Raw genomic sequence first — 14844 nt, 5'->3', positions numbered from 1 at the left:
CATCAGACTATAGCTCTGCATGTCCCTGGCTAGCACTCATTATCAGATTGATTTAATGAGCTGTTGCATGTTTATATTTTACGGCATTAAATATAAACATCCATACTACAAGCTGAACCTCAAATGTACAGTACCCTTTGTTCCACTATTTTTTTTTTGTTTTTTGTTTTTTGTGGGTTTTTTTTTTTTTTTTTTTTTTTTTTTTTTTTTTTTTTTTGCATCCAAGGAATGTGACTTTGCTTTTGTCCCTTTAGATTTCTCTGTCTTTTCTGTATCGGGATAGAGAATGAAGCATCTTTTAAAGAGTAAGGGACCTAAAGTTTTCCTTCCCTGCCTAGATGAAGTCTCAAGGTTTCAATTTTAAAGGACGAAAATGAAAGAACAGAATATGGCATAGTGCAGGAAAGGAACAACCATACTGTGTGAGTATATTGGGCTGCACATAGCCGTCGGGAATCCGACCCTTTCTGTTGATCCATGGTGACACTCATTCTCAAGCTTGCAAGAGGCTATTCCATCTCCAAGCACTGCATTTGTATTTTCAAGCAGGAATGTTGATAAAGGGGAACGTGAAATGTGCATTTGAACATGCTTTTCCAGTCATTAATGAGCTCTCCCAGAAGCCTAACTCAGTTACTTATACTTACATCTCTTTAACCAACATTAGATAAAAAGACACTTAATAATGTAAATATTTAATCAATATATTGTCACCTGGAACCTGGAGTCTGATTATGAGGAAGAAGGAGAAATGATATTGCTTACTATCTGGTGATTTTTTTTTAATCAGAAAATTATTTTATTTTCTGAAAGCTCCCCATTATATAAAATGTGATTAGATAATGAGAATTAATCATGGGATTATAAAATCTTCCTGTCCAGCTTTCTTCCAACTAAAAGACCTAGATGGAAAGAGAAACTGATGAATAGCATTGTGTCAGATATACACAGCCATCTTGCTTCAGTGTTGAGCTCATTCAGCTGCCAGAAGAATGTTCAGGCAAAACACCTTGATGCTTTCTAGGTGGGCCTGTTCCACCTGCATTGGATGTTTTCCAATGTGCTGGCAGGGATAAGTCCCAGCTTGACAGCTAGTATGTAAAAGTTACTCTAAAACAAGGGGAAGAGTCAGCCATCATCACTTCAACCATGTTGCCACAAATGTTGCAAATGACAGTATTTTATTCTGTTTTAGGACTGAATAGTATTCCATATATATACATTTTATTTATCCATTCATCATTAGATATGCATTTTAAATTGATTCTATATCCTTGCTATTGTGAATAGTGCTGTAGTAAACATGGGTATGCAGATGTCTCTTTGACTTAAATGTAAAACCTGAAACTATGAAATTATCAGGAAAAAAAAACAGGAAATACTATATGTAATTGGACTGATTAAGGACCCTTTTTTAAAGACCTCAAAAGTACAGCCAGGGAAAACCAAAATAGACACATGGAATCATGTCAAATGAAAGAGCTTCTGAACAGCAAAGGAAAAAAATGAAGAAACCTGCAATGAGATATCACCACATCTCAGTTAGACTTTATCAAAAAGTAAAAAAAAAAAAAAAAAAAATTCCTGGCAAGGATGCAGAATGAAGGGAACTCTTATACACTGTTTGTGAAAATTAAATTAGTACATCCAAATTCGTATATCCAAATTAATACATTCAAATTTTAAATTAGTATATTATGGAAAACAGTAGGGAGATTCCTCAAAATATTATAAATATAACTACCATATGATAAAACAATCTCATTACTGGGTATATGTAGAAAGGAAATATAGTTGTAACTTTTTAAAGTACTGCAATTCCTGTTCAAATCAATGAATATGCATTGAAGATCTATTATGGAAAGGAAAGACATTGCTGTCTACTCTTTAGAAACCATAGTGACAAGAATATATGTGCTCCCCTCAATAAGCTTAGAGTCTAAACAGGCAATGAAACAAATGTGTAACTAATGAGAAGGCAGAATAGTTAAAATCTATAAAATTGTAGGGGTCAAGAAAGGCTCAATGGATACATGGCATCTGTGATAGGTACTGAAGGCTGTTCAAGATGATGCTACTTGGAGACTGATAATAAAAACCATTTCAAATCAAGGGAATACTACACACACACACACACACACACACACACGCACACACACACATATATTATTCACATAATTCACATCACCTATGGATATATTATCAAATTTTATAGGAGTATGAGTATACTGCAATTGAACCAGAGAGCTAGTTTGTGTGTATTTTTCATTTTGCCTCTACCATTTTATTTTTATTAAATGACAGAAGATAAGAGAGACAATGGAGATACCAAAGGAGAACCTAGCCTGAAATTTGTAAGGCAACTTCCACCACTCTTCTATCTAACTTAAAATTGAAAAATAAAAATTATGTATATTTGTGGTATATAACAAAATGTTTTCATAAATGTATACATTAAAAAGGGCTAACTCAAACCTCCAAACCTCTTGGATTTAGCACCCACCATTTAACTCAAAATAGATCCACAGAAAAATGAGAATATTATTTGCACATAATTGAATAAATTAAAAATCAATTTCTAATTTGCTGACATTAACAACTAGAAAGATAATTTGGAATTTTTGCTGAATTGGTGATCTAAGCAAACACAATAAAACTAAATACTCCTTAATTTTGTTTGCATTATACCCCATAAATTACTGTATGCAATTGTTAGTGAATGATGCCAGATGTAACTGACACTAACTTTATCTGTGGAATCTGAATAACACTAGCTGTGCCAAATTATGATCAAATCCATTATTTCTTTTACGTAGGGTAAAAATTCAATTACATGGGTGTGAATTTTAAAAAATATGCATTACGTTTTATACTTGTTTGTGATAAGAACACTTAAAAACAATTTTCAAATATATAACATATTGTTATTAATTTTAGTTACCATGATGGACAATAGGTGTCTTGAACTTATTCCTTGTATCTAACAAAAACTTTGTGTCCTTTGACCTCTCCCCAGTACTCTTATTTCTTGGTCTCCGGTAACCAACATTTTAGTCTGTTTCCATGAGTTCAACTTTTTAAGTTTCTATATATAAGTGAGATTGTGTGGTGTTTGTCTTTTTGTGCCTGGATAATTTCACTTAATGTAATTTTCTCCACGTTCATCCATGTTATCCTGAATGACACGATTTATTTTCTTTTTTAAGGCTGAATAATAGTCCATTGTGTATATATAGTACATTTTCTTCAACCAATTCATCTGTTGATGGACACATTATGTTGGTTATCATGAATATTGCTGCAATGAATATGGTAGTACAGATATTACTTTGGCATAGTGATTTTTATTTCCTTTAGATGTATACTTAGTAGTAGAATTACTGGATCATAGACTTGCTACATTCTTAAAAAAAATTTAGAGGCATCTCTGCACAGTTTTCTATAAGGACTCAGCAGTCTACATTCCAACCAAGAATTTACAAGCGTTCCCTTTTCTCCATACCCTCACCAACCCTCTTACCTTCTTGATGATAGTATCATAACTGGTATAAGGTGGCACCTCATTGTGGTTTTAATTTATATTTCCCTGATGATTGGTAATGTTAATCATTGTTTCACACACCTATTGGCTATTTGTATGTTATCTTTTGAGAAACATCTGTTCAGGTCCTTTGCCCATTTTTCAATCAGGCTGTTTATTTTCTTACTATTGAATTGTTTGACTTTCTTATATATTTTGAATATTAACCCTTTAACAGGTATATGATTTGAAAATATATTTTCCCATTCTGCATGTTGTTTCTTCACTGTGTTTACTGTTTCCTTTGCTGTACAGAAGCTTTTTAGGTTAGTATAATTCCATTTTAGTTATTCTTTTCTAGCCTGTACTTTGGGATCATATCCAAAAAATAATTGCCGAGACCAATGTCATAGAGCTTTCTCCTTTTTTATCTAGCAGTTTTATAGCTTCAGATCTTAAGTTTAAATGTTTTATCCATTTTGAGTTGATTTTCACATATGGTGTGAAATGAGTGTCTGATTTTAACATGGGAATATTCAGCTTTCCCAGCACCATTCATTGAAGAGATTGCTCTTTTTCTATGGTATGTTTTTGTACTTTTTTTTTGGAAAAGCAACTGACCATAAATGTGTGGATTTGTTTCTGGGATTACTATTCTGTTCCACTGGACTGTATGTCTGTTGTAATTCAAAACCACACTGTTATGATTATTATAGCTTTGTAGCAGATTTTGAAATCAGGCAGTGTGATGCATTCAGCTTTGCCCTATTTGTTAAAGATTGCTTTGGCTATTTCAGGTATTTTATAACTCTATACAATTATTAAAATTGTTTATCTTTCTTTTTCTGTGCAAAGTTCATTGGAATTTTGATAGGAATTGTATTGAATCTGTATTTTATTTGGGATAATGTGGGTATTTTAACAATTTAATTCTTCCAGTCCATGAGCCCAGGGCATCTTTCAGTTTAGTTGTATATTCTTCAATATCTTTAATCAGAATTTTATAGTTTTTAATGTATAGTTTTACACCTCCTTGGCTAATTTTTTTACTAATTATTTTGGATTTTTGTAGCTATTGTGAATGGAATTACTCTCTTGATTACTGTTTGGCTTGTTCATTGTTAGTGTATAAAAGCTCTGCTGATTTATGTATATTGATTTTGTATTCTTTGTGAAAGGAAAATAAATCTTGGGGCCTCCAAATCACTAAGCTAAAGTGAAAAGTCAACCTGGGAACTGATTAGGGCCAAACTGCCTCCCATTCTATCCAAAGTCACCCCTCTGCTCACTGAGATAAATGCATATCTGATTGCCTCCTTTGGAGAGACTAATCAGAAACTTGGAAGAATAAAACACTTTCAACTTTTTACCATTGATTATGATGTTAACTATGGAGTTGCCATATATAGTCTTTATTGTGTGGAGATGCATCCCTTCTATATTTAATTCATTGAAAGTTTTTAGCATGAAATGATGTTGAATTTTGTCAGATGCCTTTTCTGTATCTATTCAGATTATCATATGGCTTTTATTCTACATTATGATAATGTGGTAGCCACATTTATGTTATATGTAGTATAACTACCCTTTCTGTATTTGGTTTTCATTTGCTTGGAATATCTATTTCTTTCTCTCCACTTGCAGTATATCAGTGTACTTAAAGGTGAAGTCAGTCTCTTGTAGGCAGCATTTAATTGGGTAATATAATTTTTATCCATTCAGCCACTCAGTGGTTTTTGATTGGAATATTTAATCCATTTACTATCAAGTAATTATAGCCAAATATGAACTTAATACTGTGATTTTGTTGTTTTCTAGTTATTTTGTAGATTTTTTTCCTTTTACAGTCTTACTTTATAATTAGATATTTTTCTCTAGTGTTGTGTTTTGAATTTTTACTTTTTATCTTTTGTGTATCTACAAAGCTTTTTGCTTTCTGGTTACCATAAGACTTACATAAAGCATCTTATGGTTATAACAGTATGTTTTAAGCTGACAAAAATGTAGCTTTAATTTTCTTTCCAACTTTTAGGTTCAGGGAGTACATGTGCAGGTTTGTTACATGGGTAAATTGCGTGTCATAGGGGTTTGGTATACACAATATTTTTTCATGTCGGTAATAAGCATAGTACTCAACACGTAGTTTTTCAACTCCCACTCTCTTCCTATCCCCCCACACTCAAGTAGGCCCCAGTATCATTGGTCTTCTGTTTTTGTTCATTTGTACTCAGTATTTAGCTCCCACTTATAAATGAGAATATACAGTATTTGGTTTTCTTTTCCTGTCTTAATTCACTTAGGATAATGGCCTTCAGCTCCATCCGTGTTGCTGCAAAGGACATGAACTCATTCATTTTTATGACTGTATAATATTCCACGGGGTATATGTACCACATTTTCTTTATCCAGTTGATGAGCAGTTAGGTTGATTCCATGTCTTTGCTATTTTAAATAAAATTTAACTTTTATTTTATAAAAAAATTTACTCTCTGCCCAAATTTTGTGTTTTCAGTCTCACAATTTGCATCTTTTTATATTGTGTTTCCTTTAACAGATTATTTTATCTACTATTATTTCTAGTATTTTTCGCTTTTAAGCTTCATACTAAAGATTTAAGTGATTTATACCCCATTATTACATTATTAGAATATCCGAATTTTACTTTGTACTTACTTGTTACCAGTGAGTTTTATACTTTCATGTTTTAGGTTACTAATAGCATCATTTTCTTACCTTAATTCCTTTTCACAATTTATCAGGCAGTTCTGGGGTAATGAACTTAGTTTTTATCTTGGAAAGTCCTTATCTCTCATTCATTTCTGAAAGACAGCTTCTTTGCCAGATAAATTATTCTTGGTTGGCAGTTTGTTGTTGTTGTTTTGGGGGTTGTTTTTTTTCTGGGCATTTTGTGTCCTTTAATACTTATCTTTCTCTTCTTTAACTCATAATGTGTAATTGATCTTTTGATTCTGTTCCATAAATTCTGTTTTCTTCTTTTCTTTGTATATTTTCAAATAACTTGTCTTTCAACCTTTTTTTCTATGTTGATGCATTCTGCTGTTGAAAATATTAATGTATTTTTCATTTTACTGTATTTTCAGCTCCAGAATTTTTTAATAGAATTTTAATATCTCCATAAAATTTGTAATTTTGTTTATTGTTATCCTGATTTCAAGAAACTAATTCTGTGTATTTTCTTAAACTCTGTTGAGCTTCCTTAAAATAATTATATTGAATTATTTCTCAGAAAATTTGCCCATCTCCATTTCTTTCGGACAGCTACTAAAAGATTGTGGTCTTTGTGGTGATATGCCTCTTTGGTTTTTAATGTTTCTTGTTGCTTTACACTGATATCTGCACGTTTGGTGGAGAAGTCATCTATTCAGACTCTGCATTCTACTTTTGGTGTTGAATGATCATTCCTTGGTGGGGCATGGTGACTCACGCCTGTAATCCTAGCACATTGGGAGGGCAGAGTGAGTGGATCACCTGAAGTCAGGAGTATAGAGAGCAGCCTGACCGACATAGAGAAACTCCATCTCTACTAAAAATACAAAATTACCCAAGTATGGTGGCATATGCCTGTAATCCCAGCTACTCGGGAGGCTGAGGCAGGAGAATCGCTTGAACCTGGGAGGCAGAGGTTGTGGCGAACCAAGATTACATTTCAGCCTGGCAACAGGAGTGAAACATTGTCTCAAAAAAAAAAAAAGAAAGATTATCCCTATGGGGTGGGTGTGTACTTGCTGGTTGAAGTTCAGAGGTTCAGGCACCAAGGGTGAAGTTGCATAGTCTCTGTATAGTTTTGTCTGCTGATGTAAAGGTTGACGACAGTTGCACACATCTTTAGCAGCCAATTCTGTGGATATCTGCAGTTTTGGTGAGAATTGCTGGGAGCTTTAATAACAGTCACTACTAAGGTCTTTCAGTGTTTTATTTTCCTGCTGGAGGAGATGTAATTGAAGCAATCCATTTTGGCATTGGGTTAAGTTTGCTAGCCCTTTCATATTTGTGATGGCACTGGAATCTGATGAGTGGATCAAGCACAGGGCTGAGGACTCAAGGACAGGCTTGTAGGGAGGGAATAATGACTCTGGAGTCTGGGGCAGTAATGGCACTGGGCTCAGGGTACAGGTTCATCTGTTGCCACATTGATAACTGTATGCAAGGCATGGGTGATTATGAAACACCCAGGAAGCCAAAAAAGAACAGGCAGGCTCAGAGTTCACAGGATATAGCTCTCTGTGGTGGCTATGCTTACACCTGGAGCATAGGCATACTCAAGAGACCATAACTTCAAAGAGAAATATGTGAACTTGCTCTGTATGACTGTGCACTACAGTGTCTAAGACATTTATACATTCTTCTGTTGATAGATGCTTAGATAATTCTAGCTCTTGGCCATTGGGAATAGTGTTCCACTAAACATGGGGATGCAGTTATCCTTTATATATACTGATTTATTTTCCTTTGGACAAATAGTAGTGGCATTGTTGGATTGTATTGTAATTCTATTCTAGTTTTTTGAGAAATCACCATACTGCTGTCCATGGTGACACTAATTTGCATTCCTACTAACAGTACATAAACATTCCATTTTGTCCACTTTCTCACCAGCTTCTGTTTTTGTGCAGTTGTCTTCTTAATAATAGTGATTCTAACTGAGATAAGATGGATCACATTGTAGTTTTTATTTGCATTTCCCTGATGATTATGTAGAACATTTTTTGTTTGTATAACTGTTGCCCATTTGTATGTCTCCTACTAAGACATGTTGGTTCATGTCCTTTGCCCACTTAGTTGAATTATTTATTTTTTATTGTTGTATTGTTTTGAGTTTCTTGTATACTCTGGATATTAGTTTCTTTTTTAGATCAATAGTTTGCAAATATATTCTCTCATTCTACAAGTTACCTCTACTCTCTGTTGATAATTTCCTTTGCTATGCAGAAACTTCTAAGTTTACTATAGTCTGATTCAATTTTTTTTTCCAAACTTTTACTTTAGCTCCATGGGGTACATGTGCAGGTTTATTACATAAATAAATTGTGTGTTACTGAGGTTTGGTATACAAATGTTCTTTTCACCCAGGTAGTGAGCATACCTAGGTTATTGTTCAGTTATTACCCCCTCCCTCTCACCCTACCTGCTGTAATAGTCTCTAGTGCCTATTGTTTCCATCTTGATGTCCAAGTGTACTCAATGTTTAGCTTCCACTTGTATGTGAAAATGTGTGGTATTTGGTTTTCTGTTCCTGCATTAATTTGCTTGGGTAATGGCCTGTAGCTGCATATGCACTGCTATAACAGACATGGTTTTGTTCTCTTTTTATAGCTGCAATAGCATTCCATTATATATATTCATTCCATTTTCTAGATAAAAGATTTTATGTACACACACACACACACACAAGCATGTCCATATATATATATATATATGTAGATATATATAATCTTCTTTATCCACTCCACTGTAGATGGGCATCTAGGTTGATTTCTTTTACTTGCTATTGTGAGTAGTGCTGTAATGAACACAGGAGTGCATTTCTCTTTTTGGTGGTGTTGCCTGTGTTTTTGAGGTCTTCACCTTAAAATTTTTGCCTAGACAAATGTACTGAAGTGTTTTCTTATAGTTGTTTCATAGTTTCAGGGCTTACATTTAAGTTTTTAATTGATCTTGAGTTGATCTTCTGTCTTGGCTTGTAAGGTTTCTGCTAAGAACTTCACTGTTTATATGATGAGTGTTCATTAAAAATGACCATGGGCTTTTCTCTTCCTATTGTTTTCTTTGTCTCTGAATTTTTACAGTTTTATCTGATGTAAGTATTATTATGTATATCTAGTTGATCTTTTGTGTGGGGTGCATATTTGTTTAGAATCTTTATCTTTTCTTTCTAGTTGTTTCCTTTATATAATGACCTTCTTTGTTTCTTTTTACTGCATTGTAATGTACTGTGAGGAAGAACTTTCTGAATTCTGTCTCTTTGGGGATCTCTGAGCTTCCTGTGTTTGGCTGTCTAAATCTCTATTTAGACTTGAGAAGTTTTCAGCTGTTATTTTGTCAAATTGCTTTTCTCTCCCTTTGGTTCTCCCTTAGCATTTTGGGTCTCTAGAAATACAAATATTTGTTTCCTTTATCATGTGGCAAATGTCACATATTCTTTATTCATTCTTTTTTTTTTGCTCTCATCTTTATTTTCATCTGAGTGGATTGTTTCAAATGACCACTTCTCAAGTTCTGGATTTTTAAATTCTGCTTGATCTAGTTGATTGAAGCTTTTAAATGTATTTTGTATTTCATACAATGAATTATCCATTTCTAAAATTTCTCCTAAGTTCTTTTTAATGATACCTATCCATTTGATAAATTTCTCATGTATATAATGAATTATTTTCTGATTTTTTTGTGTTATTTATCTGTGTTCTCTCATTGAACTTTTTAAAAACTGATATTTTGAATTCTTTTTCTAGGATTTAATACATTTATTTTCTATTATTTGTTGCTGGAGAATTACTATGTTTATTGAGAGCCATAATCTTTCCTTTTTCATGTTTCTTATGTTTCTACTTTGGTATCTGAACATATGATATATGAGTTGCTTTTTCCCATTTTTGAAATTTGCTTTTTTAGTAAATGACTTTTTCCTAAAGATGAATCCATGAATGTGGTTGTATAAGGCACATGGTGTTGGTTGGTTTAGTTGACATTGATCAAATTCTAGGTTTATGCATTGTGTGGTCTTCATATGATTTCTTAAACTGTAAGCCGTATTAGTATTGTTTTTTATTTCCTTCATGGCTTTAACTACTAATTTTACATAATATTCTAACCTTATTGACATTTCAACAATATTTATAGAATAGTAACAAAAAGAAGATTCCATATCAAGAACTCATTTTCTTTGCTTATCCATAAGAAACCAGTATGTATCCATTCAAGTTTTATTATATTACAGCAATTCTGTCACATTTTCAGGCTCCACCTCTAATTCTGTTCCACTTGCCATTTTCACCACATCTGCAATGACTTCCTCCTCTGAAGTCTTGAAGGCGTCAAAGTCATCCAATAAGGGTTAGAGTCAAATTCTTCCAAACTCCTGTTAATACTGATATCTTGTACTCCTTTCATGAATTTCACATCTTCTTAATGACATCTAGAATGATGAATCCCTTCCAGAAGGTTTCCAATTTACTTTGCCCATACTCATCAGAGGAATCAGTATCAATGTTAGCTATAACCTTAAAAAACAAGTTTCTTAAATAATAATACTTGTAAATAAACATTACTCCTTGATCCATGGGCTCCATAAGAGACGTGTTTGCAGACATTAAAGCATTATATATATCCATCAGAGCTCTTGGATGATCCGGTATATTGTCAATGAGTAGTAATCTTTTGAAAGGTATCTTTTTTTCTGAGCAGTAAGTCTCAATAGTAGGCTTAAAATATTCAGTAAACAATGCTTTCATCCATGCCTGTTGTTTTATTGATAGATTGTAGCCAGAGTAGATTTAGCGTAATACTTAAGGGTTCTGTAATTTTTAAAAATATATATTTTATTGCATTTTAGGTTTTGGAGTACATGTGAAGAACATACAAGATTATTGCATAGGTACATACATGGCATAATTTTTGGAATGGTAAATGTGCATTGGCTTCAACTTCAAGCCATCAACTGCATTAATCTTTAACAGTAGTCAGACAATCCTTTGAAGCTAAGCATTTGTATCTCCCCTGTAGCTACAAAATTCCTAGATAGCGTCTTCTTTCAATAGAAGGCTGTTTCATCTACACTGAACAACTGTTGTTTAGTGTAGTCACCTTCATTAATAAATCTTCCTATATCTTCCTAAAACTTTTTCTTGATAACTTTCTGCAGCTTCTATATCAGAATTTGTTGGTTCACCTTGTGCTTTTATGTTAAAAAGATGGCTCCTTCTCTAAGCCTCATGAACCAGCCTCTGCTATCTTCACAGTTTTCTTCTGCAGCTTCCTCACCTTGCTCAGCCATCATAAAATTGAAGAGTTAGGCCTTTTTTTCTCTGGTTCAGGCATTGGCTTCAATAAATGTTGTGACTGGTTTGATCTTGTATTCAGACCACTAAAATTTTCTCTGTATTACCACTAGGGCTGTTTACCCTTCTTACATGTGTGTTCACTGGAAGAGTACTTTTAATTTCCTTCAATAACTCTTTTTTTTTTTTTTTAATTTACAACTTGGTCAACTTTGACACAAGTCTTAGACTTTGGCCTGTCTCAGCTTTTGACATGCCTTCTTCACTAAGCTTAATCATTCCTAGCTTTTGATTTAAAATGGGAGACAGGGAAATCTTTCTTTCACTTGAACACTTAAGAGGCCATTTGTAGGTTATTAATTGGCCTGATTTCAATATTTTTTCATCTCAGAGAATAAGAAGGCCTAAGGAAAGTAAGGGAAATGGGTAATGGCCAATTGGTAAAGCAGTCAGAACACACACACTTAGCAGTTATGTTCACCATATGATATGGGCATGGTTTGTGGTATTTCCAAACAATTAAAGTAGAAACATCAAAGGTAACCGATCACAGATCACTGTAACAGATAAAGTAATAATGAAAAGTTTGAAATACTGTGATAATTACCAGTATGTGACAGAGATACAAAGTGAGCACAAGCTATTGGAAAAATGACTCTGATAGACTAGTTTGATGCAGCATTGCCACCAACCTTCAATTTGAAAAAATTGCAATATCTGAGAAGTGCAATAACGTAAAGCACACTAAAATGAGGTATGCCTGTATATATCTCACTCTGCTTATTGGAACACCTTATTGAAGAACATATTTGTCCCAGCTCTAAAACAATGTTCTTTCATTTTTGCATTAATACAGTGAATGGATTCCATAAATGTTTCCAACAGTGTTTTGGTTTTTTTTTTTTTCCCCCCAATGTTAATACTTTCTTAATGAACTTGAACAAAATGCATGAGAAAAAAAAAAGTTCCTAGTTAGGGTCTGGGGATTTGAGTTCTAATTAGTCTAATTTTCAGAGGCTCCATTTCCTTGCCTATAAAATAGTGATAAGCAATCTGCTCACCTCATAGGGCTTCTGACACATTTCTTAATTAGCTAATGATAAAGCCAGTTTTTTTTTTTTCCTCTTACACTGATTCTGCCATCTGCCATTCTCCATTCTCTCATCTTATGCTTGCTATTGTCTCATGTTTAGGCCTTTTTTTTTTTTTTTTAATCTCACATTCAAGCATCTATGCCAAATTAAAAGTTCTACAAGGTGCATCTACATTTCTTCTCATGACTATGTATATGACTTAATGTCACCACTCCCTGAGTTGTATCAGTTAGATTCAGGATGATATAACATCTGGTCACCTATAGATGATGACTCTGCCTACTCTAGGATTGTTTAATATCAAAATAAGTATCAGGAATTTAAAAGTTTTAGCAAAAGACCACTCTACACTGGTATGACTCCTTGCCAAGTCATTGATAAGACTCCTTGCCAAATATTCTTAGATTCATTTTAGTATTCTCTGCAAGAATGCAGAGAAAGGACTTGGAGCTTGATGAACCATCAAGAAAGAAAAGTCTTTCACCATGACTGTAAAGTCTTTGAAAAAAGTAAATTTTTTAAAAAATTTTCCCTTCCTTGACAGAAGGTGTTAAATATATCAGATATTTTTCTTCTGCCTCAAAATATTGTATCTTTATATGAAATTTTTCTTAGCTAATTTATAACCAATTATTTTTAAAGGAGTTTGTTGTTTATTTGTAGGAACAAGCCAGTTATGATGTCACACGCTATGAAAGCATTTTCTACCTTTTCTGGGTTCTGGAGCAGCTTCTTCAAAAGGAAACCAAAGAAGGCAACAATTCAAGTATAGGTCATGATGACAAAGAAATCAAGAAATTCCTTCAGAAGCATGATGAAATTATTATTCAACTTTCTGATGCATTTCCTTTATTTGCTTTTTATTTATGGAGAGTGGGCATTCTTTTGAACTCAGCAGAGATAGAAACTCTTAAAAATAACTCAGTTTCTTAGCAATTTACCACGTTAGAAGCACAACAAAGTAGAATATATGAGAATCTCATACTGAAAAGATTTTCAAGAGTATTTTAATTAGAATTTTATAATTGATCTCTAAACATAATTATCAATTCAACTTAACAGTTAGTCTTAAATGTACATGAAATTTTGTGAGTCATATTTCTCTACTAAAATCAGCCAGTTTCGGTTGGTAGTGCCACCCTTATTCCTATGTAACTGTATCTTATTTCATTCAATGTAGTTTAGCTCTGTTATTCTGTAAAATGGACGAGTAATTGTTTGTCTCTTAAAAGATACTGAAATTGTGAAAGATCTCCATGTAATTGATGCTAAATGATAATGAAAGAGATTTTTAAAGTTTTGTTGCATTATCAACACAAATTGTTGGAATATAGGTGGCCATGAATGCAATTTTTAAAACTTTTTTCTTACATAGTTGAACTTATATCATTGCTCATTGCTTTCATCTTAGAGGAGAATCATATAGAAGTAGAACTTTTTAATATTTGGAATCATAATTGCTTTTTATTTCAGTTTTATATGGCCAATACATTTGTTGAACTCTTTTGAAAATACTGTTAGTTGTTTAAAATGTTTTTTGTTTTTTAACCAATACTTGTTTTGATTCTGTTGATGAAATGTTATAATAGTCTTCTAATTGTTAAATAGTGTACTCTCAAGTCATTAGAGATACTTTATAAGTCCTAATATCCATCTAAAATGCAATTTATAGTTATTATGTTTGGTTGATTTTTTTCAGTTACACAATCTTATTGACTTCATTTTTATTCTTATAATCATAACCAGAAACTTAATGAGCACATATTATGTATTTTCCTATAGTGCCATTTAGGGAACAGAGAATATAAATTTCCTTTATTAATTATATGTGATAGTGTTTCATAAGTTAATTAGCATTCCTAAATGTCATTTGCATTAAAAATAATCTTGCTAATTCCATCTACAAAGTATATATAATTATGTCATCTGGCACAATTATCTTTGAAATATTTTCTAGCTTTTTTGAAAAGATAATGCCTTTTCAATAATCCTGAAACTAAATGTATGACAGTCAGCTTTTGCTATGTAATAGATAATCATAACAATAAATATTTATTATGGCATACAGCAAAAATACTCATTTCTCTGGTATAGGCAGATTACTCAAGGGTCAGCTGATTTGGACTGGACTGTGCTGGAAGCTCTGCTCAGGTTGCAGATAGCTTAGGAATAGGCTTCTTGCTAAAAGTCAGGCTTTCTTCTCTTCCACATGTGC

General features: G+C 32.9%; 1 protein-coding gene across 1 annotated transcript in view; it reads left to right on the top strand.

Annotated features, from left to right (window-relative positions):
* Positions 1 to 13562, top strand: part of MEI4 (meiotic double-stranded break formation protein 4) — a 181226-nt gene extending 167664 nt beyond the window's left edge. Inside the window, exon 4 of the mRNA XM_010334154.2 lies at positions 13293 to 13562. Coding sequence (XP_010332456.2) covers positions 13293 to 13562 — 270 coding nt within the window. The remainder of the gene's footprint in view (positions 1 to 13292) is intronic.
* Positions 13563 to 14844: the final 1282 nt, after the last annotated feature.

Source organism: Saimiri boliviensis, chromosome 4, assembly GCF_048565385.1.
Source record: "Saimiri boliviensis isolate mSaiBol1 chromosome 4, mSaiBol1.pri, whole genome shotgun sequence".
Classification (NCBI taxonomy): domain Eukaryota; kingdom Metazoa; phylum Chordata; class Mammalia; order Primates; family Cebidae; genus Saimiri; species Saimiri boliviensis.
This window is presented reverse-complemented; position numbering and strand designations above follow the sequence as displayed.